We start from the raw sequence: 25,829 nt of genomic DNA, 5'->3' as shown, positions 1-25,829 counted from the left end.
ACCTTATTAATATCTATCTGAGGCCCAAGGAAGAAATAGTGTGATAGGCCCATCTGCTGTTCCGGTGTCATGGTTTAACCCCAGCCGGCAACCAAGCACCACACAGCCGCTCACTCAGAAGGGTAAAAGTGAGAAAACTTGTGGGTTGAGATAAGAACAGTTTAATGATTGAAATAAAATAATAATAATAAAAAATGTAATGAAAAGAAAAACAACAAAAAGAGAGAGAGAAACAAAACCCAGGAAAAACAGGTGATGCAACTGCTTACTACCCACTGACTGATGCCCAGCCAGTCCCCAAGCAACGATTGCTGGCCCTGGCCAACTCCCCCCAGTTTCTATACTGAGCATGACGCCATATGGTATGGAATAGCCCTTTGGCCAGTTGGGGTCAGCTGTCCTGGCTGTGCTCCCTCCCAGCTTCTTGTGCACCTCCTCACTGGCAGAGTATGGGAAGCTGAAATGTCCTTGACTTAGTATAAGCACTGCTTAGCAACAATTAAAACGTCAGTGTGTTATCACATTATTCTCATACTAAATCCAAAACACAGCACTATACCAGCTATTAGCAGGAAAATTAACTCTGTCCCAGCCGAAACCAGGACACCAGGTGATCCCTCTTATTTCCATATTAAAATGTTCTGTACAACATTTAGCTTTGTTTTACTTCAGATATTCAGTTGTTTGTGTGTGGAATCTTTTTTTCTAAAATGCATCTACTTATTTTGTTTAGGGTTTAACTTTCACTGCTGCTACTCATGTTGTGTTTGCTGAATTATATTGGGATCCAGGCCATATTAAGCAAGCAGAAGACAGAGCACACCGAATTGGGCAGTGCAGTTCTGTGAATATTCACTTCCTTATTGCAAAAGGAACAATGGATACTCTTATGTGGGCAATGCTGAATCGCAAGGTATGTGCGGGATGGAACCAAGTAATCAAGAACTCGCTATGGTTAAGATAGCACTTAGTGCATGTGCCAAATACCATTCTTGCTTATCTGGATCAGTCTTCTACTATACGACAAATTGATACACCTAGAACTGCTAATCATTACAATGTCCATGTCTATTCCAAATTAATCTTTTCTAGCTTTTTGCTCTCCGTTTAAGATCCAAAGATAAATAAGGTAACTCTTTGCCAAGGTGAATGGGATGGTTCACATCTACAGGAGATTGTTGCTTTATCTTCCTTCTAGCTTTTTATTGCTCTGGTTGTTCAATTTACAATTTTAAGGGTTTTTTGCAAAATAATAACAGCTAGAGTTTGTTGGCTTTGTTTTGAGGTTTTGTTTGTTTGTTTTAATTGGATGAATGTTGTGCCTTACTAAACTTCATTTCTGACAGGCAGAGGCATTCTCAAATAATTCTTCATCAGACCCAAGATTACAGTAATCTTATCTTCTGTTGCCATTTTCCTCAAGTATTACCCAGTCCTTGTTAGGACGAGTAATTCTGTCCTGCTTTCTTTCCTTACTTGGAAGATCTTCGAGAGTTCACAGGACTAAGAAAAATAATTTGGCTGTTTTGCATTTGTGACCTTTTTGTAGCCTTTGATACTATTCATTAGTGTCTTGTTTTGGTAACTGAGGTGTATTTGTATTCTGTCAGCTCTTGTTTTCTGACATTTCCAGAAGTGTCAACGTAGAAAGAACTGCCTTTTTAAACTCTAGTTGTCAGAATTGTTTGAGATTGTGGTTACACAGGGTTTCTTCTGATGCAAATACTGACTTATGGCTGTTGTTTCTGCATTTGGCTACCCCGGTGTTGTAGTGGTGCAATTCTTTGTGTCCATACAGTTAGTAGACAAACTGATAACCATTTTTTTCCAAGTATATTCCTCTCCTGCTGAAAAGTAGTAGGTACTGCAAACTGTATGTGACATTCAGTTGGGGAATGAAACTCTGTATTCTAATTCCTGTAGGTACCTCTGAAAAAAATCTCAGTTCAGTACTTTAAGAGTCTTCTTAAACATGGCACAGATGGGTCTCAGTAATTCACCAACAGTTTACTGTACAGCAGTTCTGTCAATAAACTGCTTCTTTCAATTAATTCTGCCTTTGTTTGTCTCCACATGCCAAGCAAAACATGTAAAGTCTGTACGAGATGTACACAACGTACATATTCTCTTTTAACTTTTAATAAATACTGGTATTTTGTATACAACTTTTCACAAGTTGTAGTGTGTTAAATATGCTACTTACTGTTATTCTCGCAGAAATGCCTGCTGGAAGAGGAATAGTTTTAATCACTTAAATTATTTTGAATTACTATGGAGTTTCTTACTTGGCAAATGCTGAATTAAGTTTGCAAGGGAAGCAAATTGAGTGAATATAGGTAAATAAATTTGTTCCAACATGTGAATTCCTTGAAAACTTTATGCAAGTCTTTCTGCAGGCCAAAGTTACAGGCAGCACCTTGAATGGAAAGAAAGAGAAAATGCAGGCTGAAGAAGGTGATAAGGAGAAATGGGATTTTTTGAGTTTTGCTGAGACCTGGACCCCAAATGAAAGTCTAGAAGATACCAAAAATGAACTTTTATTTACGCATGTAAGACTCAAAACTTATGTTTTTCTGTTTTCTTTCATTTAAAAAAATTATAACAATTTTTCACTTAAGCTTTCTGTGCACTGCAGACTTTACTAATGAAGAAACACTAAATAAGTGGGAAAAAATAATGTAAATTCCATTTTAAAAACTAGATGAAGTTGGGGAAAGTGCTCTGCTGGGTCTAAATGTCATCTACAGGCTTCTGATGGGTCCTTATGTTGTGTTTAGGTGACTGACCCACCCTCAGAGTCAGATAAGACTAAGTAATTTCTGTTTAAATTATAGCTTTATTAGCTGTCCTGAATTTAATTGGCTGTTATTTTAAAAACAATGTTTAAATGCATTTCCTTGTAATAGGCATCATCAAAAAAGGCACATAGCATACCAGTTCTGTGTATTTGTTTTCTGATGGTGCTATTTCAGAATTTTCTTGAGAATATTGAAAAAACTTCTTACAAAACAGAAGAGGAGTGCTGAATTGCTCTTTCTGCTAGCTGTTTGTTCTTAAAGGAAGGTACCTTTTGCTTCCATCTCCAAACTAAAAATAGTTTCTTGTCTTAGAAAGTAATGTTAATGGAGAAAAATCATAATTTTAACAGCTTCTGATGCAGTAATTATAAGTGGGGTTTACATATTTCATTCCTCTTTCCTAGTTTGAAAAGGAAAGACAGCATGACATACGTTCTTTCTTTTCCCCAAAATCCTCCACTGAGAAGAAACGCAAAATATTTTCTGGTAATGAATCATTACATAATGATTCAGAATCTTCTGAAGTCACAAAAGAAGAGGATGCAGAGAAGAGCAATGAAAACCTGGATTCCACAAGAATAAGTGATGTGGATACAATTTGTCATGAAAGTATCTGTGAACGTGAAGCTAAAAGAGCAAGAAGCATAAGTGGATCTAGTCCAGTCAACTCCAGTAAGAAAAAGAAAAAATCTTTGACTGGAAAACAGCCCCCTTTGTTTTCAGAAAAAACCAATGAAGTCTTTCCTTGTGGCTTAAATATTTCAAGCAAAAGTACGGCTTTAAATAAAGTTTGGCACTGTAGTGTTTGCACTTACAGTAATAATGCATTGCTCCCTTACTGTGAAATGTGCAATTGCCCTCAAAGCAGTAATGGTAAGTGACCTGTGCTGCAGAGAAAAATATGCATTTTTTTGTTTCAGTTGTGATTAGTTTCAGAAAATACAGTATTTTTGAATATACAAATATACACAAATCCAGGCAAAATATGAAGAATGGGGTCTTTACATGAAGTGATACCCACTAAGCGATCCTTCTTAATTTTGCTTTCCCCAAGGATCTTTTATGTGATTCTAATTTGAAACAAATGGAAAATTCAGATAAATGTTAACAGGCTATAAATTCAGCAAGGAAGAATAGATGCTCGGTTTTCTTTGCAGCAAATGTAGCTTTCCTTTTCCTTGAGGTTTATGGTTATTCTGAATCCAATTAAATGGCAAACTTTTTCTCTACCTGTCAAAACTAAATGATGTGGTATAGATGTTTTGTTAACTTGGGTATCGTATATTTGTTGTGAGAGACATTACCTGGAAAATATGGAATTCCTTGCTGTAACAGGTCAGAGTAGATGTCTTCTATTAAATTTATTTAATCTATCTGGAAACTTAAAACATTTTTATAAATCTATCCCCATATTTGCCATTTCAGTTGTAAAGGAAGGAATAAGGTTTTTTTTCTTTTTTTTTTTTTTATTTTATTTTATTTTATTTACGTCTCTGTGCTTGTTCAAGTAAGGACGACTTCTGAATTTCACAGGTATAGATCAATGCCTGGAAAACTACTTTGTGTGTTTATAGTATATAATAACTGTATATAATATTGAATTGCTAACTGCAATATTTATTGCTTATATTTTGACATTAAGCTGGGTGCATGAAATTGCATAAATGGAAAATTTTGTTCTATGTGTTTATTCTCCTAATATTAAAGCTAGCCTGAGTTTCCTAAGTGGTTGCAACATTAGATAATAAAATGCAATTTTTTTGTATTTCAATTATAGTCCTGTCTCCATATGTGTACTGATTATGTTCCTGTTTGTACAGGTAGCATAAATAATTGCTTTTCTTGTTTCTTCATCTCTAGTTGAGGGAAATTGTGAAGCTCCCACTAGCCAGACTGAGGAAGATGTGTCAAAGGACTCCAGTAGAAATGAAGAGAGCGCAGTCTGCAATGCTGAAGATAGAAGAGAAGATTTTGGAGAAATGGTGACCCAGCAATTTGTTGAAATCGGCAAACAAGAAACTGTTGAAATTGAAAATGAAGAAAGTGAAAAAAAGTGTGGAGAAGGTAAAGTGGGACTCCTATGAAAGAAAGACTATATCCCGTTGCAAAACCGTATTAAATGCCTCTGGCACGAAAGATAACTTTTAAATAAAAACCTGCACATTTGGAAGGTAGACAGAAGTACATACCCTAGAACATGACTTTCTCATTTTAGCCTGGAATGTTTATTGAATTTTGATGATGGATAAGCCAAGCCTTTCCATACAACTCCTGAAGCAATACAGAGTTTTTGGCTGACATAAGAACTATGTCAAACCTAGCAACTGTGAACCTGTGTAGTTTCAGTAAAACTTATGATGACATGTACTTGTCTTCAGGACAGCCACAGGCAAAACAGATGATAGGTAATTCAGGAGAAACAGAAAAATAAAATACAGAAATAACTTAACAGCTTGCTGTTTGAGTTGTGTATCTTATTATGTTGTTCTGGAATTAGATACAGGATCCTCATGTGGTATATATTCTCCTAGGTTTTGTTCCATGATTACTGAACACTTGAAGGAAAAAAAAAAAAAAGGAAATATTTACAATGTTAATACAAAAATGTGTTTGCATGTACACCAAATTGGGGAATTCCAGAAATAACTTCTTAAAAACATGTATAATATTATTTTTAATGTCTGAGTATACTGAATGAAATGAATGAAGAATGTCATTCTAATGTCAATGTTGTTTTTCTTTATAGAAGATGTAGATAAATCAGACACGTTTCCAGTATATGATGGGCTTATGTTTTGTGCAAGCAGAAATACTGACAGAATTCATCTCTATACAAAGGTAAACCTGAAATACATGTTTATTATCATTTTGAAATTACAAAGTAAGATGTTGTCCTATGAAACATGTATGTACACTTTCATTTGTTATATTTTATATAAAAAGACCAGTATTTTTTTATTAGCTGATATGAATATAAATTAGGTAGTTTATCATTCTGATTTTTTTTTCTCAGTGGAATTAAGTAATAATTCCCTAGATATATAACTTCTAACACTTTCTCTTAGCTTACAAAATAGGGCTAATACATTAAATGTATGGTTAGATCATCTGTTAGAAATACAAGTGATAGTTGTTTAAGATTCCTTTATTTTATTATAGTCTCTTATCACAAAATATTTTTAATAAAAGAACATTCAAAATTAAAATAAAAATGACAGTGAATCTTAACAGACTAAGTAAATAAAATATTGTCACCACGTTTTCAGAAAGCTAGATATTGGTGCTGTGTATAAGTCTAACTTCCTGAATACAACACGTTATCATTAATCCGCAATCGTAATGGGAGTACAGAAATTAGCAGTTGGTAATTTTCCAGGTCATTTTTCAAAGGGGAATCAGGACTTTCCAATTCCTTCTTTTAAGGGATAGAAAAGTTCACCGAAAAGATTTTTTCAAAGCTACTGAATGAGTCAGTCTATTCAGGTGCAACTGCAAAGCATCACAAATAACTGAGGGCAAGTCTTTGAGATAATACATTTTTATTGGGCTAACTGATACAGCTGGGAAAAAGTCAAAAAGGGTGTCATCTTGTATCTGAAAACTTGTTTAATATACTTAAAATGGACACTGCTTCCTAGCTTCACACATTCTACTCTAAGACAAAGACACATTTTGGATGGTATTTGGGCAACTGTGTATTGGTCTGGGTTTCTTTGGCTTGGATCAGAATCTCATTATGCCAGATATGGCACAGAATCTTTCTGCTGAACCATGAGACACTGGGGAATTCTGCTTTGATTCCTTCTCTCGAATGTTTGTGAATCATCAATAAGTTCCTGGGTCATATGTACCAACTGGGACAACTTGCTCCTTAAAAATTAAGTGGAGTAGAACTTGTTCAGACATTTAAAAAAAAAAAAAGGTTAAGTATAATAAACAATGCTCTAAGATTCTGATTTTAAATTGTGATGAAGTGACATTCTCCAGTCTACAATCATTCGTTTCCCTTGGAAATTCAGTCAAGAGAATTATAATTTCAGTTTATTAATTTAAGGCAGTTTGTGTGTCTGAACTATTTGCAAAGAAAAAAATTCAGACATTTTCAAATATTTTCAAAGTTAAAATTTTCACCCTGTTTACTTTTAGATATATTAATGTGAATCCTTGTTTCTTGCATCTGTGGTATAATTGTACATCTGTGGCCTTTTTTTTTTCTGGAAAAATCTTACCTTGAGGGACTAAATTTAGTAGGAAGGGAAGATAATTCTCTTGAAACAGGTTTTTTTTCCTAGATTGTGCTACATTGCATCTGTAAACAAAACTGTTTGCTTGTCTAGGATGGTGAACCACTGAATCATAATTTCATTCCACTGGACATACAGCTGGATAATTGGGAGGATTTACCAGAGACTTTCCAGCATAAACGAAATCGTTCGTTGGTAAGAACAAATTCTACTGGCACAGTAATATAATATTTAAAATGGAGTGCTTTGACTTAATTTTTTTAAATAAATGCAGAACACTTCCAGGCCTTGGGATCTAGGCACAGTTTCATCAATGCAAGCAGATCTTACAAATGTTGATGTGAATATTAATTATGCAGTCTGTTAGTTTGGCAAATTATCATGCCTCCTGTTAACATTTCAGTAGATGGAATCAACCAGGCATTATTTAATTTCTCATTTACAGGATTAGTAGCTAACATTCATAAGTCAACAAAATAGCATTTTAAAGGTTATTAATTAAATGGGGCACATTATGAATAAGAATGTGCTAGATTGTATCAGAGCTGCAGTTCTGAGCAGGCCTCCACTCTCGCTTCTTCCTTTGGTTTTCTAACAATGTTCAAAGCAGTGTAGGGCACAGCTCCACTGAGACGTGTAGCTTCAGTTAATTCAGTAATAAAGATCACATTCATAATAGTGTTTGAGGAGAACAGTAACACTGTAAACCCAAGTACTCAAGTAAGGAAATACAGAATTTAAATTGGATGTGCCATATTATCTGCTTAACATAGTTTTCTTAACTGTTTTCTCAATTTAAAGAGAAATATAATTTTGAAAATCAGATTCTGTTGTGTAGGAACAAAACTGATTCTTTTTGGTAGGTTCTCCAGCAAGGCTGGAACTTAAATTCTTAAGATAGATACCTGACTGATTCAATGAACAGTTTTGTGAAGTGGCTAATGAGTGGGTAACATAAATGTTGCCAAAGGATTTCAAAGCTATTTGCTAGACTGAAAAAACAAGTTAAGAATCCCATGTTTGTGGGCAGAGGGTGGCACTGCCTTATGGAACTTCCTGTCCCTCAGCTTTCTCCTCTGGATTAGAAGATCCATATTGGTAAATGCTCCCAAAAAGAATCAAGGAAATACCTTCTTGTTTCTGTTTCCATTATATCGTGCCATTTCATGGACTTCTGTCTTGCTGCTCCGACTCTGAGGAAGTGAGACTCTCTTACATTTGCCATGTAAAAATACTCCAAGGAGAAAAAGAAACTCATTGCTATGTTGTAATCTTGAAGTCTGGAAGTTTGTTCCTTGATAAAGCTGAAGTCACAATTAAGTTCCTACTGCACAATGTATTTATTCTTCCCATAGTCTATGTTCAGAAACAGCGTGATACTCACTGCTATAGGTAGTTGCAAGTCAGTGAGGAAAAGAGTGGAAAAAGGGAGTGGAAAAAACCCCACAACCCAAGCCACTTGTTCAGTTGTCATATTGTTACTCCCGTTTATTTTCTGTCGTAGAGATGAGGGTAGGATTAAATAATTTTTCCCCTACATACATCCTAAAGCAAGCAGTGATGTTATAAATTCTAAATTCCTACATAGGAACAGTTTTTCCTTCACTTTGTCACTGTCCTGTGGTTATAGTTATTAAGGAAATCAACTAATCATCCTGTCAGTTTACAGCATCAGAGTTTTGGGGACAGGTTTTGTGGCTTCCTCAGCCTGTAAAAAAAATACTAGATTCAGTACCAGAAATTAAGTTCTTCTGAGCCTCTTTATTTTATTATACTTTCAAATTCTAAATGCAAAATAAGGAAAGGTGATAAATATTATGCTCTGTTCTCAATTTCCTTTCTGGAGTACTTTGTTAAACAGTTCATCAGTTTTTCCTCAGAATCCTGTGGTTGTGTCAATTTGAGATTACTGTGAAAGATCATGAATTGTAGGTTAAACTGCTCAAAACTGTTGCCCTTTGAATATTTTTACGGTAAAGCATGTCTCTACTTGCTAGTCAGATCTTTGTGTGCTGCACTGAAATGCCACAGAAAAGAGGACAGCAGTATTGCCATAAAAACAGATGCGTAATTAAGATAATTTGGTAATCTGATTTCTCATGTCATTAACTGCTAATTTGTTATAATGAATTTTATTACGTATGTTTTTCTGACACTCTATTATTGTAAAGGAATATAATAACCTCGAAGCAAGTATGTCAGTGATTCTGTTAAAATTTTACAAGTTGGAAAACTTTTGTGAGAAATGGACTAATATCTAGTTGAATTGAACAGCTCTTCCAGTTTACCAGTAGCTAAGCCTTCCACGCTGACATTAGGGGCTGTACGCTACGGATTGTTAATCCAGTGTTAAGCATGTATCAGAAGGTTAGAGGAAAGAAGAAAGGTTGTCTGTAAACCCAATTATAAATGCGTTCAAGTAATGGGAGGAGACTTTCCTTTTCTGAGAGGCCTGCTGCAACAGGCCGCTGTAAGAAGAAAACTCTTTTGCATGTCTGTTTTTCCTATCGGCAAAGTCTTGCTTACAGAAGAAGGGTTTACCTGAGGCTTGATCAAGAAACCTTTCTCCTATCGCTACACCTTAGATTAGTAAAGGTCATTTCTGGCCTTATTTTCTACCTTCTGGATCAGCACACCTATCGTAGCAAAACTGTTATTTTAGACAATGCCAAAGCTGTCAGAGTTCTTCAGCAGGTGAGGGTGGGGGGGTTGCAGCTTGTATGAAACATGACTTGGAGGGACTGTTTCTGATAATACTGGCTGTTTTCATCCAGTTTTGAATGTATTAGTTCATACCACTCTTTCACTGTAATTAAATAGTTCTGTGTAATGCCTGTCATGCTGCTGACAATAGCATTCCCTACCAGATACTGAGGTTTGTGAAAGAATGGAGTCATCTAACAGCAATGAAACAGAAGATTGTCAGAAAAAGTGGTCAGATATTTTGCAGTCCTATTCATGCTGCAGAGGAGTTGTCTAAAAAGCAGTCAGTTGTCAGCAGCACGAAAAGGTATGTGTTTTTAATTTTTCTTCATCTTACTAATGGCTGCAGGAAGTTTGATGCATTGAATGTAACTTTCAGTGGAATGATGCTGAGGCTGTGGTTGATGATTGTTTGTCATGTAGAGACAAACGTATGCAACCAAAGCACATCAGTAAATCTGTTGGAATGGAAGTGTCTGCTTCCCTGTCCAGCACCGTGCCGCATTCAGCAGCTGTTCTGGCTTTGTTGCACTGCCTATTTAAACATCTGGAACTTGCCGGAGATTTTTGAGGAAAAATCATGACCTCAGGGACTCGAAAGAAAAGTAAGGTCAGAAAATCTTGTTGTTTTTCCCCACGTGGAAGCAGGAATAAATCATTAGTTGCCATTGGTGATGTGTTTGTTGCTTTATTCATAATTCACAGCCTACTCCAACCCTTCCTGATACTCATTTTTTCTTTAAGCAATTATGTTCTCTGTGGATGACATTTCTCAAAACTATTGTTTTCCTTGCTGTGTGTCACTGAAAAGGGCTAGTGTTTAATCCTTGTTAAAATCTAAATTTACCTTTTTTCCACTTTCTTTCCTTTTTCTGATAAGCTGTCTTCCCTGAGAGACATTTGCAGCTTCAGTGTTGTCGTTGCTCTCCACCAAACTTCTCATGCGTACAGGTTAACTCTACCAAGGTGCCTCTGCGAACTATCTAAAACCTTTTTATTCCTCTCAGTCCCTACTGTTAAATTCTCCAGAGCGACTCTAGTGTGGCTGTAGGTAAGAATTGAAGTGAGTAAGTAGAGTTTGTAATTCCAGTAATATGAGGAGAACCAGCAGGTAGGAAGTGTTTCTTAACCTGCTGCAGATTGTTTCCTTCCATAAAAGGTAGGAAAGATCTAACTGTGAACTGTGTTAGAAAATTTACTGTAACCTACAGCGGTCTTCTAAGGTAGTATACAGGGTTTGCCATATGACATATACATCATAGAGAGATGTGTACTTATGAGAAGTTGTCTGAATAGTGGTTTTTGGAAGAATGATCCGAGTGAAACGATTTTAAGAGTTTTACTTAAGAGCAGCTGTGTTTCGTATGTTTTCACATTGAAGTAAAGAACTGAATTCAAACATAACAGAGCAAGGAGTCCTCCAGAGCTTGTAAAGCTTCCTGTATTACCTGAAGTCTCAGTGAGACTCCACCTAACTGAAACAGAATAGCTTTCAGATTTCACTGTCAGGCAACATCCAATTGTTTTCATTTTCATATTGTTATATACAAAAGAACTTAGCTGTTCACTGGTTAGAGCTGAATCTGGTTTTAGAAAAAGATATCATATGTAATACGGAAGTGTTATGGTGAAGTATGTTTTCCCAAACTTCTCATCTGGGAAATGAGGAATGTTTTAAGAGAATATGCTGTACCAATCTTGCTGCAGCCAAGAGTGAATATTCTTTGAGGGAGATTGTTCCCTTTGTAGTATATTGAAAGAATTTTGAATTATTTTAGGTACGTGACCAAGGAGGATGTAGCAGCAGCCTCACTTAGCAAAGCTAGCAGCAGTGGGGGCAGCGTGCGCCTCATCTCCAAAGAAAGTGGGGTTTGTCTGAAGAATGAAAATGCTTCTATTGAACAAAGGGGTCATTCCACAAAGTAAGTTCATTAATGCAATAAGGTGATGAAGCTGTTGCTCCCCAGATTGTTTTAAGGTAGCAAAATTATGGGCTATGAGTGTTTACCTTGCTGAAGTAGTGTGTTTAGATAAGAAACTTGCTGTAGTGCTAATGAGCTATGTTTTATTCTTACAACAATTTAGAGTACATCTGTTGTCTGCTGATAGAGCTGCTCATTAACTGAGTCTGATTAAAACTAAACAAGAAAATAGTTACACGATTCAGGTAAGGAAAAAAGAACGTTAGCTCAGGCCTGCTTGTGAGGTCAACAGCAAATTGGGGACAAAAAATTTTCTTCTATTCTGCCTCAAAATTTAGAAAAAGGGAGAAAAGAACATGAAAATGCTAGACAGAAAATGCCCTTTTAAAAAATTTTATTAAACAAGCAGCGTGTATCCTGCCTGGAGGCAAGCCTTGTTTAGAGCAGGAAATTGATAGGGAGCTGTGAAAGTTGCGTAGAGGAACCAGGAAGTTTCCTTCGACTTTTTTTACTTCTGTTAAAGAGGGAGTTGAAACATTTTACATTTATATGTGTATGTGCCTGGCAGAAACCACCATTTCTTTATAAATACGGCATTATTTCAGCTAATAATTCAGCGTACATGTGTAAACGTAGTAAGATGTGCAAGAGAAAAATCTGTCTGTTATATTGTCAAATTTTGTTTAAAGGGAAAGGTTAACCAAGTAGATGATTTGCACTGTGCAGGTATCAATCTGAGCAAGATATTTCAACTAAAATTGGTATTTCAGAGCATAAAAGATACCTAAATAAAGATACCATAAAAGATATCTAATGAATATCTAAAGATATCTAATACAGTGCATAAAAATACCGAATTGTGTTGCTGAGTACCTCCTTTATTAACAGCTGTACTTTGTTCTCTGAAACAGGTTGCTTTCAGAAAATGGAAAAGGCCTGTCAGCTCGTCATTCAGAGCAGACTGAAGCTGAAGGCTCCTCCCTATCCAAAGGCTATTTGCAGGCCTTGGACAGCCAGGGGAACCCACTCTGTCTCAGCTGTCAACAGCCAACAGCTCAGCTTGAGCCAGGCTGCCAGGCCCATGCTTGGGACACACGATTCTGCTCTCACGCCTGCCAGGAGGACTTCTTGATTCGCTCTAGTCAGAGCTACCTTAGGACTAAAGTGTTTGAAATTGAACACGGTGTTTGCCAGTTTTGTAATCAGAACGCCCAGGAGCTTTATCTCAGCATCAGAGATGCACCCAAGAGTCAGCGTAAGAAACTTCTGGAGAGTTCCTGGATGTCTCACCTTCCACTTGGGCAGGTAATAATGCTGGGGTTTAAGCAGTAACAGCTAATCTGTGTATTCCTGCAGCAGTATTCCTGCAGATAGTTCAGAGAAATCCAAAATGTTCTTCTTACAGGTTTAAGATCGAAGGTTAACCTAGCACCAACAACAGAGTAAGAAAAACCAAAAGCTTAAACACAAAAACCGCCAATGTCTTCTAACACATTTTTCATTGCTGAAAGGCACAGGCATCAGAATTCAGATTCCTTAGGGATGTGAATATTGCAGCCAGATTTACTTGAAATGCACTTTATTAACAAACTTTCTGGTTATGAAACAATTTAAGAATAGATGTAGTCTAGTAGTACTAGGTTATTCTGACTTTGCAGAATGTTTGGTAGGAGCTTAACAAAAGCCAGTTGTTGCAGCTCCTCTCAGGATCGTCTCAAAATGCATTAAAACTACCAACATTCTTCCACTGTTGTGATTGCTTCTTCACTGACTTGAAGGCAGTGGAGCAGGGAGGGAGAATGTTCCTACGTGAAGTGGTATTTTCATTCAGAAACTAAAATGCTCTTTTATTTTCTGCTGCAAAGTTGAAATTCTGCTTCAGAAGTTACTGGTTTTAAATTGTTTAAATAAATTCTACAGGCACCCATTTAAGCTTACAAAAGAGGAAAAAAAGTCATTTACCATCACTGGTTGTATGCATGAGATCAGCTTTGTTGCTTGCAGCTTTTTAAAATCAGGTGGTGCACGCCAAAAGGCTGAGAAGTCTTGTGGAGCAGGATTGTCTTAGAGCCTGCTGAGTGAACAGAACTCTGTGTGGTGTCCAAGCTACCTGTTTGAAAGCTGACACAGGGCTTTATCACCTCAGGTTTCTCAGTGCTCATTGTTACAGTTCCCACTGTCTCAAGCAAAAACTTAAATGAGTCCACTTCTTCAAGCTGTTGCACATTTTTTACTTGTGTATGTTTGGTTTTAATACCAGCACTTGATGTTGAGAAAATGACACTGAAGGTAAATTACTGTACCAATCAGGAAAACTGAACCTTTCGTTCTGTCTCTCCTTGATCTGCTGCCATGTGCTTCAGCACGCTGCAGGCGAGGTGAAAATATGTTACTGAAAATTACAGTTGTTTGCTTGTCCAGTGGGAGTAACAAAAAAAAATGCTAAGGCTTACTTTCTTTCTCTTGATGACAACTATGAATAGCTGCTTCCCTGAATTTATTTTCTTGCTCTTATGGTAGAATATACACACAGTTGAGAAGGAACATCTAACACTTCCAGTGTCGTGTCCTTTGTTACTGCAGTTGAATGAGATTATAACAAACCCGACAGAAGGCCAGTTCTGGCAGGTAGACCATATCAAGCCCGTTTACAGTGGAGGAGGACAGTGCTCCCTGGAAAACCTTCAAACTCTGTGTACGGCCTGCCACCGAGAGGTCAGTATGGTATGGTCAGAAATCCTCCCCCTCTCACACAGAAGTGTTGTGGAACGCACACCAGGGCCGTATTTGTCACACCACAGAAGTATTTTGGGCGCAGGGACCCCTAGAGGTAACGTAGCCTGACCCCAGCTCTGAGCAGGGCTAGTGTCCAAGTCAGAGCGGGTTGCTCAGCATCACCCTGTGCCGTCGTGCACTGTCTCAGCCCGGTCAGTGCCTGCCTGCCCGAGGGCAAAACCTCCTCCTGTGTCCCTCCTGTGTCCCTGCTGCCTTGTGCCCCTGGGGAGGGCCTGGCTCTGATAGCACCTGACCCTCCTTTAGGCAGCAGGAGGCTGTAATTATGTTCCTCCTTAGCCCTGTTGTCTCCAGCTGAACAACCCCTGAGCTCCCAGCCTCTCCATCCCATACAGCAAAGATGAAAGGTAGCATTAAACTGTTACGATACAACAGTTTCCTCAGGATTTGGGAAAATGTCACCTTAATAAACATTTGCATTTTATTACGTTTTGTTGTCTACTGCAAACTTAGACCGGAGTTTAACTGTGGGCTAATGCTTTCCATCGAGCATGCTGTTGCCAAGTAACAATACTTACTGAACAGACCTGTCTTTCTCTTTTGCAGAGAACTGCAAAACAGGCCAAGGACAGAAGTCAGATGAAGAGACGTTCTTTAGCTACAAAGTATGGCTGTGATATCACAAAGTTTTTTGTGAAGATGTAAAATGCAAAATATATTCAGTTACATTATAACTCAGAAACCAGTACAGTTACATAGTTTTCCTCATGCACTGTGTAAAAAAAAAAAATCTTTGTAGTCTGTCATGCTGTTGGTAGAGGGAAGAAAATACAGAATTCAAACCAAGAAATCCTTTATAACACTGATTGTCAGAGGGCCTTGGGTGAGTGTATCCAAGGTACATGATCATGGTTATATTTTTATGACCCTGTAGTTTAAAGCTAACTTTGTGTAACCTTAATGCAATTTTGAGGCATTACTGTTTTCCTATTACAGTGTAGTTACAGCTGCAAGAATTTGAGGAAGTTCTGTTGGAACTTCCATTGGCCTTATGGGGTTCAATCGCATTGGGGACAGCATGGACCAAGACGATACCTTAGTTTAAATTCTTTTCACATATCAAAATTACTGCAGAAAATAGAGGCTCCGATATCTATTATGACAAAAATAGCATAAGAAGTGAGTGATTTGTCTCTTCTAAAACTGCCTCATACCTACAAAACACATGAACAGCAGCCGTGGGAGTGCTCTGATCAGCTGTGAAAGGCCTACTTTGGCACTGGGCCTGACTGACTGACAGGACTTTGGCATTTAGAATTAATGTCTATTGAAATCTGTTTTTACTTAAACCAGCTTGTATTAAAAACGTACTCGTGATGGGGAACAATAAATATTACCAACTATCTCATCACAGGTAGTTTCTGGCAAATGCTACAGGCGCATTCTCCTTAACAAGACTGCAGAGATGCTGGTTATTTTGGACTGTTTATGGGGCTTCCTTTATGGTTACTTCAAATAAATACACTTCTCTCTTTCCTGATGATTTTTTTATGCTTTATCTGTCTCTCCCCCACCCCTTGAATGCCATAAGGCAGTAGTAAGTTCATAAAGCACATCTGTACACCACCTTCTGAAAGTACATGACTGCAATTTCAAGTACATCTAGTTAAAATAAGCTGAAAAGCTCTCTGTGTTATCCTTATGAGAAAAATTCTTAAAGTTTTAAACATTCTTTTTCTGTTAAAGAGTTAAGACAATGTAGTGGTGCAAGTACACCATTTTCTATAGCATGAAACGAACTGGACTGTTCCAGCAATGACACCTGCAGGTAACTGCCTGAAAAAGAAGTGTTACACGATGTTTGTGCTCTCTCAGAACGGTTAAAGGAATCATCTCTTAAAAGACCAAGTCATAACAGCCTGATACCTAAGTGAGGGATTTTCAAGTTTACGCAGCCTTTACAAGAGGCCACACTTGAATGTAAAATTTCATTAAGATGGCATGGAAGGAGAGGGGGAAAGCAAGAGTAACTTAAGCTTCCTCCCTGATAAAGAGTACTTACTGAGGAATTGGCCTAGTGCAGTTTCTTTTAAAGAAGCAAGACAGTTAACAGCTAAATTGGTCTTTCTTTGTCTCTCTCATCCCTTTTATCAAAGGGATTTGCCTCAGGTAAAACACAAAAAGCCTGGAGAACAAATTCTGTGACAAGACTTTCCCTGAAGAAAATGAACTCTTTATCCTTAAAAATGTCTTCCTACTTGATAGAACTTTATCTGAGGGAAACACTCTAGCCCCTGACCCCTCAAAGATGTTTTTGGGTAGTACCTGGGACCCTACTATTTGAGACAGAACTTAACTTATTCTACTTTAACATAGTCACAGTCATAAACAATGCTGTTCCTAGGTCAAATCATGCAAGGATAACATTTAAAAAGTATTTTGACAGAACCATTGCTAGTACCCACAGAAGCCTGAGAACCAATAGTAAGTTCAGATTTATTGAATAATGTCAACAATACTGTAGCTGTTTTTACATTTTATTTTGTAAAGTAACACTGATCTGTTGCCGATTCTCACTAAAACACATGAAGATCACTGTAAAGCAACACTGGCACATACACATCATAGTGTTTGCATGACACCCAGTGGGGTTAGCTTACAGCAGGTGATAGAATTGTTTCATCACACCAGATCAGAGACACAATATGTTCAGACGCTCTCTGTACATACCAGCAAGTTGCTTTCAGCGAAACACCCCTGTACATCTCATGTACACACAGCTTTGGCCCTTGCATGCAGGGAAGGATGTAAAGTATCCAAAACTGTGAGTGATCCACTTAAGGCCATCAGGCTGACTGTTCAGTTATAGCCCCAAACATTTATTTCTGCATGGGAGAAGTGTGCAAGCCAAGATCCTTTTGGACAACTGCTGCAATGCTAGGAGCATTTAGCATGAACCAGAATGTACTATATACTTCAAATAAAATTAAGGATACTTTAGAAGTATTCGCAACTTAGTGATTAACCAAAAAATACTGGGCTCAATATTTACGATTAGCTATAAATACAAATTACTTAATGTTTGCACATCAGTTTAAGTAGACTAATGTCACTTGATAAAGTCTGATTAAGAACTGTAAAGCAGCAGGCTCTGCATGAATTTCCACATGAAGTATCTGCATACAGCCCATTCACATCCATTGTTAAACAAGCTAATGCAAAAAAAAAAAAAAACAACACTCCCTTTAGACAGAGAGGAGATTGCTAAACTTTTTTCCCCAAAGGCCTGATTAAAGCTACTTGTGAAGCCATTCCAAACCTCCGAGTTAGAGTTGCTACAGACATCCTTCTCAGCTGCCACTTCAGCTCCGTCCTTGGGAACATGACACTCCATCACTAATGATGACCGTATCTTCTCCTCACCACAAGCCAGTCAATCTGTAAGCATTAACTTCCCCGAAGGAAAATGAATAGCATCCTGCTTGTGAAGACACACAAGGTAACACAGCCGGTTACATCAGAAGAACGTTGTATCTGCTGAAAAGGCACCTGCAAGTCGGAAATCTTCCTTCGTCAGCACGCTGTACATGCGCTGGGGCAACGCTTTGGAGTAAGGAGCGGGGCGGGGGACAGTTGTGCGCAAAATCACCTCGCGACCAGTGGGTGGTGGGAAATCTGAAATAGCCCCCATGTTGAGTCTGCGCTCCTCTGATGAACCCGATCTCCTCAACTCTTCATCAGGCGGAGGCACTGCAGAAACCTTAAATGAGAGCAGAGGTGTAATTACAGGGCAAGCTGTTTCTTAATGTTAGGATTCAGAAAATATTTCTTAAGAGGAACAGAGGAAGATTAGAAATGGTAAACACATCAAAAGGCTTTATGTGTACACAGAGCAAGACACTAATGGGATGTCAAGAAATAAACCGCACAACCAAATGGAAGACCCTTCATGTGTGGATGATGAAGCTCAGCCTAGATTAAGCTCCTGATTTTTTGGCAGTTTGAAGCAAGGGTTTTGACCAGACGAAATGCCCCCTTCTCAAGCAGGGCTCTCTATGGCTACATGAGGCCAAGTCAGCCTCCTTTGAAAAATAAACAGTGCCACTACTGGAGTCTTGGCAAAAAGTCACCTGCCTTTCCAAACTCAAAATACTACTTCCGTATGTGCTCTTCACAGGCAAAGAGAGGCTTGCCAAAATGACACTGCAGAGCAAGCGAGACACTGTGCAATCTCCATCGATGCTCGTTGCCTCAGAGCCAGGAAGCAGCAACCCTAAAGTCTAAATACTGGAAGAAGGGCTGGCATGCTCCAATCAGCCCAATAAACATTCCCTAATTACATATATATACAGATACACACACACCCCAATGCCCTATAGGGTCCTAATTTCAGTGTACACAGCTCAAGGTTATCGATGTCACTGAGGCATGGCAGAACCTGCTGGACGACCCTCGCGGCCCCTCTCAGGTGCCCCACCGCCCCACTGCTCCCAGCCCTCTCCCCCACACACTCCCCAGGAGCGGGGACCCAGCCCCGCCCAGCTCTGCAGCCTGTGCCACAGGAGAAGTCACCAGGGACAAGTGCCACTTGTTCCCACAAGAGCAGTTCTAGGAAACCAAGAGAGAGGATGTTCCCTGTGCTACACTTCTCTACACAGTTACCCCAGTTCTTCCCCAAACCTCTCTATCTCTCTCCAAAAAATTCAGTAGTTTCAGTAAGCGCTGGTATCTTCATCATGACATTCAGATACTGTCCATCTCTACCTAACACTCCAAATATCTGGCTGTTCAATAAACAAAACACAGTGACAGCAACAGAGAAGAATATAAAGGCAAGGCCACATATTTCAGCATCAGAAAATGTTAATATTCACTTGAAAAATGTTTTTTTGTTTGGTTTGGGTTGGGTTTTGGTTTGTTTGTTTTTTAAGATTTCTCTCTCTTTTCACTACCTGTTAGGCTCTAAAAATAAAGTCTGTGAATGAGGAAAAACCATTCTGGAAACACAAAATTATTTTTATGCTTAATATGTGAGCAACAGTACAAACTAAATCAGGCTGCTGTACTACATCTACCAAAAGGTTCAACTCTATGCAGCTAGGGAAGATGAGTGGGAAACGAGGGACAAAGTTGGTTACCTCATCAGAAGATTCAGTCAGCTTGGAAAGGGATGAGAAAAGAACCAGTGATGAAAGATAGAAACAAAGGCAAGTCAGAGGTGACTTACAAGAGGTTAGAAGGAGACTGTAGGTTTAAGAGACATCATGCACTCTACTTCCAAGAACATGCATTTGCTATCGTAATTTTCCTCGGAAAACTTGAGAATATAACAACACATTTCACCCAACGCAGAGAGAAGAATCCAGGTTCAAAAGGTAATGAACAAGGAAACCATTCAAGTTCCATTTACCAAACAGCCCTCTACTGAAATAATTCACGGTAGATTAAACACAAGGGGGTTTTGGTAGCAAGTTAGCTCCTGTCCCACTAAGAAGTCTTAATTAACAGTAACCAGCTACTAGTGGGAAGTATCTGTAACCTCGCTTATTTACTGATGTTTCAAAAGAAACAAAACCCTAGAAATTTACATACGTCTTTATCAAACATGAACACTAGAAACTTACTCAGCTTTAAAAACATAATGCCTGAATATTAAAAACGCAAGTGCATAAGCTTGCATACACTTATCTTGGGCTTTACAGGGAAGCCTGTAAGTAAGGCTGGTTGACATGTTGAGATTTGCAACCAGATTTTCCCTAGCGACTAGAAGGATAAAATAAAATGTTCTGATTTTCATTTCTCAGAATAACCACGGTCTGTTTTCAGAATGGTCCTTTTTATGCTGAGTTGCAAAATACAGATTATTATAAGAGCACCCGCACCTTAAAAGAGTTTAATTCCCAATCACAACATTTTTACAGCAATGATTTCCAAACAGGATTTCAGGCTCTAAGATGCCTGCAATACTACGCTACCTTGTTATTACCACTGTAGTCAAATTTTAGTTAGGTAATCTGATGCTCTGAACAGGTGTAATTCTGACAGAACCTGAAGGCTGACTGCAGTCCAAGAAGTTTGGAAATCAACACTTTAAGGCTAATTATTACAAAGACTGCTTAAGAGAAAAAGGGAATATTTATACCAATATAGGCTGGGGAAGGGTTTCCAGAAAATACATACAACACTGGCAATAAGTAAACTGAATGTAGAGTTGTACTGGAAAAGAACTGAAACTCTTCCTAAGCACGCTAGTTTCCATTGGAGAAATCTCACGTATTCCAAGTATAAGCCTCAGCCTAAAAAGTTAATCCTTCTAAAATATTTAATATTATGACATGTTTCTCTACACTGCTATGTGAAACAATCAACACACTTGATTGTTCTTGCTGTGATGTTGCATATATTGTGTAACTTGAATAAAGCAGAAATCTGTGCCATAATAGCATTACTGGCGTTACCATTTGAAGTAAATCAAACATTAATGACACCTCTATCTACCCAGCTGGCTTTAACTGTTTAATGTCCAGGTCACTTACTCTTCTTTTGTCTTGCAAGGTTCTGTTATTGCCAAAATCATGTTGAACATCACAAAACAAACCTCAAGCACATTTATGACAATACATGCATATATGCAGACAAAATAAACTGGTATCATATGATAAGTCATTGCCTCATACTGCTTAAATTAGAAGTGTCTGCAAAGCAATCAAGAACTCTCTCTTACCCTCTGAGCATTCACGAACAGCTTGTGAATAATGCTACCAGCAGGTCCTGTTCCTGCTCCAACTGACACTTCTGGCTGCTCCAGGAGACAGTTTACGAATCTGGTGGTACAAATTATTGAAAAGGTAAAAGGAATGTTTAGTTCTCAGCTGTATCCAGTTTGCTAATCTAAATCCAAGATGGTTTCCTGGGGGAGGTCTCCACCTAGCATCATTTGCACAGAGTGAGAACTGGCAGACACTCTCAAGAGTTCTCTGTTCTAAAAGTTTAAGGAAAAAAACCTGACATTTCTCAGCATCCCACTCAAACACTATCTCACTTTTTCATCCCTTTACTCCTTTCCCTCTACCCTAAAGACTAAACCCCCCCTTAGCCTTCAGTTGTTCCCTCCTACCTTGTTGCTCTTTCTTTCATTCCAATACAAGCAGCTGTTCTTTCAAAGATAACGTAGGTCAAAACTAAGCTGAACACAGCAGCCTCCCACCTAAGGTCAGGAAAGGCAGATTATACAGCTGTTTGCATCGCAACTCCAGCAGCAGGGCCAATTAACACCTGGGTTGCAATTCAGCCTCTGAAAGGACCTGCTTCTCTCAATTAACTATAAATGGAACCCAGGCTCCTCATGCAGATGTATAAATTCAACACGAAAAGCCTTCACGGCCACACAGAAGAAGTAACAACATGACAATTTTTTTGAGCACAAAGATACTGCATTGGTCAGACATCACTCCTCTGAACTCCCAACATGTACTACAAAAATGTCATCTCTCCTTCTCAGCACAGCAGCAAGAAGTTAAGGTCATTTTTTTTTTAATGTTACATGCTGGTCATCTTAAGCAGTAAGTAAATAATCTGACAGCAGGTAGTGAAGCAATGAAACATGGCTCATCAATTTTCATTCATATGGTTCCTCAGTAATATGTTTCAAAGTAGTAAGGGGACTAGAATAAGAAAATGTAACTTTGGGGGGCGGTATTTCATTCTGTATTAGTTATAGAAAACACTAAATTCATAGTCCTTCTAATTTTACATCTATTGTAATAGAGTTCATCAAATATACCTTTTACATACAGGAAAAATAAATGAAATCCCCAGTACTGTCAAGATAAAAACAAATTCCATTAAAATAATCTGTATCACATGTTTTCAAAGAGATGGTTACTTAGAGGGGCATTTAGGGTACCCACGTATGACATCTCTAGGTAGCCTAGGGACAGGGACACCTAATGTTTATTGCTACTAAACATGACTCCTTAGTATTTCTGTGTTATCACCACTTCCCTCTGTCCTAAATTTTGGAACTAAAAATACAGGGCATCAGAAGAAAACCAAAAGAACGTCGGGGGGGGGAATCATCAGTCACCTTTGTAGATCTTCTTTCTCCTCCTCATTTTCACATTTCTCTACCCCAAATTTTGCTTTCAGAGACCTGGCCCTGGCGATGATAGCTTCCACACTCATAATCTGAGCAATGATTTCCTGCAGGAGTTTAATAAAAATGAAAATAAAAAAGATGTTTTTTTAGCACTCCCATGAACAGTGTAAAAGTCTATTAGGTTTTCAGCCCCAGCCAGTAAAAAAGCCTTACTTCCAACTTCTTGTCCTCTGGATTAGGGAATCGTAGAACTTTACTGGAATGGGATATTATCTGCTTAATAATCTTCTTAACTGAAGATATATCTTCTAGTGCTTCTATTAAGAGGAAAAGAAATGAAGAAGCTGTAATTATTGCATCAGTGTTCACCTTCAAATATCTTAATAATTTATTAAACATTATTTACCTTCTTCCTTTACCTTGAGTACAGCTGCATGGATAATGCAAGGCAAGAGATGCCTTGCAAGGTCAGCTGGTTTCTGAACTGCAAGGTAATGAAGGACCTATAACATTAGAAAATTTAATACATTACTGATCAAAACTACTTCCCAAAGGTAAGGTTAACTACGAAAGATGAGCACCTACTGTGAGAGACTGAAAGAGTTAATGTCTCAAACATTGTGGTGAGATAAGGCGCAGCAAGTCAGCTAGCACAGGACCAGGAGAGCGCATCGGAGGAGAGACTGAAAGAGGTACTGTCTCAAACATTGTGGCGAGATAAGGCGCAGCAAGTTGGCTAGCACAGACTGGGAGAGCGCGTCGGAGGATGCACAGTTACCGTATACGGCCAGAGGTCACACAGAGTTTATCTAAGGAATGGGCTTGCGACCACCCAAAACTTGGAATGAAACTCCTCGCGACCACCCCCTTCCCCCAGCGCCTGCCCAGAAGATGGAGAACTTTCGAGGACCAGAACAATATAAGTCCTCCAGGGGCGTAACCAGAGGTGGGGACTAGAGCATAAAAGGCACCCACCCCACTCCCCCCCAGGGAACGGTGTGCACCCGTCACCGGAGGACTGCCACGCCTGTCATCATCATCGCGGGATCCAAGGGTGGTGATACCTTTCCTTTCTCTATCCTCCTCTATTCTCTTTTCCTTTTCTCGCTTCTCTCTTCCTCTACTCTTCCACTATGTATTCAGGTATACGAGTTTCGGATAAATTGTGACAGGTTGCCCGGAAAATAGCTCCATTGCCAAATCACCTCTGTTCGTTCGTTGAGCTTGCCAGTTCATTAAGTTTGTCTGTTTGTTGAATTCGCCAGTTAATAAAGCAGGTAGTCAGACTGTTCCTCTGAGTCATTGCTGTGACTCCACCGGCCCCAGGGCTCTGCTGAGCTGAGATCGGCCTTCGTCAGTACACAAACCCTCAGGGAATCAAAAAATTCACCCATCTCGCAACCCACCGAGTGGGACGGGACATTGATTTGGTGTCAGGAGTGGGATTCCCCAACTTGATCAGTGAGAGGAACAGGGAGGGGATATCGACCGAGTTGAGAACGGAGGACGTGAATCAGCTGAGCCTGAGTCCTCTGGCAGATGATCATGGCTTCCCGGGTTCAGCCTGACCTGGACTGCTCCCCCTTGTTAGAATTGTTAAAAACGTATAACTCCTGCCCGATGCCCCGAGGGCAAAATTGGGCAGAGGAGAACTGGCAATCTCCATCCACTGTTGTGGAGCGAATAAAGGCTTTGGCAAAGGAGAACAGGTTGAGACCTGGGAAAGGAAAAGCTGTAGTTTGTGGTGTTTTAGGAGCTGCGCTGATGGCAGCGCAGAAGGATAAGTGTACGGTAAAACAGGCTGAGCAAGAGGCAAGCGAATTGTTACAAGAACTAGTTAAAAGCTTGCGAGCAGAGCTAGAAGCTGAGCGGAAAAAAAAAGATTTGGTTGAAAGCTTGCAAGCAGAGCTAGAAGCTGAGCGGAAAAAACGGGATTTGGTTAAAAGCTTGCAAGCAGAGCTAGAAGCTGAGCGGAAAAAACGGAATCTGGTTAAAAGCTTGCAAGCAGAGCTAGAAGCTGAGCGGAAAAAACAGGTGCAAGCAGAAACAACAGTGAATAGCTTGCAGAGTCAGCTGCGCAATGCTTATAATGCAATTGAATTGGCAAAATTACAAGAAAAATATAGTAGGCTCCCTAGAGAAACAGAGACGGAATATGTGTGGAGAGTCTCCCTCACAGGGGGGGACAGAATCAAACTTTCCGAGGAGGAGGCACAAGGATATTGGGGTCCAGGCGTGTTTCTAACCGTCCCTGACACTCGAGCTCCTTGGTCCCTAACTCAAAGGGCGGCATACTGGGCTGGAGGGCTAGATCCCTTGGAACGGGGAGATCCGGTGATCATCCCCACTCCGGGACTGGATCAAATTACCGAAAGCGTGCAGAAAGCCGCCTGCCTCCAGCTCATGGATGACAGGCAGTTAATACCCCATCAGCCCTCCCCAATGTTGCTAAAAGCCGACCCCAATCGAATGAAACCCCTGATAAAGGGTCTTCCTGATCCCCTGAAGCTATATGCCATACAAATCCAGGACTGCCTAAGGACAGCGCTCCCAATTCAGGAGTGTTTAATAGAAATGCTAACACCAGGGAGAAACCAAACGCAGCCGGCTCCGGCGAAACGCCTCCTCACCTGGGGAGAGATCATGCAGGAGCTGATCAAATTATAGCCGCAACATGGGAATCTCCAGAGGGGAACAAAGGGGTAAAGCTACGGTTAGGAGAACTGAATTAAAAGGCCTACCCCCTGGGAGAAACCTAGGGTCAGGGATGACGAGGAACCAACTCTGGAGAGAGGGTTTACGTAAGGAAATACCTAGAGAACTTATGGATGGGTTACCCCTGTCTAACCTGCAATTATTAGTAAAAGCATGGAAAGATCCAGATAAGACTTTTAGGCGAGAAGAAAGGGCCCTGACCAGGCGGAACTCTCCCTCCACCCCGCCTCCGGAGCACCAGGGTACTGAAGCCAAGTCGGGAAACCCGTTCCGCCGTCCCCATTAAGTGAGCCGGGGGACGGCTCGTGGACTTATGTAAGGCGGCTCACAATGCATCAACAGGAAGACTTTATTACTTTCCCTATAGGCCCCCACAGAACACCAGTCACCTTTTTAGTAGACACCAGGGCACAAATGCCTGCTCTGTGTGCAGACACGGCTGCCTGCAATGACATCGTAACCGATAAGACGAAAATACGGGTTACCGATGTGTTTGGAAATTCCCTGCCCCAAAACACAGCCACGGTGAAGTGTTGGTTGCCCAAGGAGGACAGCCCCATTTGGGTAGTCACGGTTGTTGGCCCGTACCCAGTGAACATTCTGGGTCTTGATGTAT

At 39.5% G+C, this 25,829-nt stretch overlaps 3 protein-coding genes across 13 annotated transcripts in view; 2 read left to right on the top strand and 1 right to left on the bottom strand.

Moving 5' to 3' along the window:
* ZRANB3 (zinc finger RANBP2-type containing 3) overlaps positions 1-15,936 on the top strand; it is a 54,977-nt gene extending 39,041 nt beyond the window's left edge. For 6 of the 8 annotated variants that reach the window (XM_075511193.1, XM_075511194.1, XM_075511195.1 and 3 more), the window contains 11 exons: positions 734-913; positions 2,397-2,549; positions 3,203-3,671; positions 4,659-4,862; positions 5,545-5,636; positions 7,136-7,237; positions 9,910-10,052; positions 11,524-11,667; positions 12,579-12,972; positions 14,251-14,382; positions 15,007-15,936. In XM_075511193.1, the coding sequence (XP_075367308.1) occupies positions 734-913; positions 2,397-2,549; positions 3,203-3,671; positions 4,659-4,862; positions 5,545-5,636; positions 7,136-7,237; positions 9,910-10,052; positions 11,524-11,667; positions 12,579-12,972; positions 14,251-14,382; positions 15,007-15,105 (2,112 nt within the window). In that variant the 3' untranslated portion in view covers positions 15,106-15,936. The remainder of the gene's footprint in view (positions 1-733; positions 914-2,396; positions 2,550-3,202; positions 3,672-4,658; positions 4,863-5,544; positions 5,637-7,135; positions 7,238-9,909; positions 10,053-11,523; positions 11,668-12,578; positions 12,973-14,250; positions 14,383-15,006) is intronic. The other 2 variants (XM_075511200.1, XM_075511198.1) reach the window with 2 other exon arrangements.
* RAB3GAP1 (RAB3 GTPase activating protein catalytic subunit 1) overlaps positions 1-25,829 on the bottom strand; it is an 83,613-nt gene that overhangs the window by 34,077 nt on the left and 23,707 nt on the right. Inside the window, exons 20-25 of one of the 4 annotated variants that reach the window (XM_075511208.1) lie at positions 22,905-23,001; positions 22,712-22,815; positions 22,487-22,602; positions 21,125-21,224; positions 18,050-18,160; positions 16,868-17,949 (exon numbers count right to left, since the gene is read on the bottom strand). In XM_075511208.1, coding sequence (XP_075367323.1) covers positions 17,848-17,949; positions 18,050-18,160; positions 21,125-21,224; positions 22,487-22,602; positions 22,712-22,815; positions 22,905-23,001 — 630 coding nt within the window. In that variant the 3' untranslated portion in view covers positions 16,868-17,847. Of the gene's footprint in view, positions 1-16,867; positions 18,161-21,124; positions 21,225-22,486; positions 22,603-22,711; positions 22,816-22,904; positions 23,002-25,829 lie in introns of those variants that run through there. The other 3 variants (XR_012776995.1, XM_075511207.1, XM_075511209.1) reach the window with 3 other exon arrangements.
* LOC142414709 (uncharacterized) lies at positions 24,044-25,499 on the top strand. Its single transcript, XM_075512200.1, has 2 exons — positions 24,044-25,061; positions 25,258-25,499. The coding sequence occupies exons 1-2, from the start codon at positions 24,044-24,046 to the stop codon at positions 25,497-25,499; spliced, it is 1,260 nt and encodes a 419-aa protein (XP_075368315.1).

This window comes from Mycteria americana, chromosome 9, assembly GCF_035582795.1.
Source record: "Mycteria americana isolate JAX WOST 10 ecotype Jacksonville Zoo and Gardens chromosome 9, USCA_MyAme_1.0, whole genome shotgun sequence".
Lineage (NCBI taxonomy): Eukaryota > Metazoa > Chordata > Aves > Ciconiiformes > Ciconiidae > Mycteria > Mycteria americana.
This window is presented reverse-complemented; position numbering and strand designations above follow the sequence as displayed.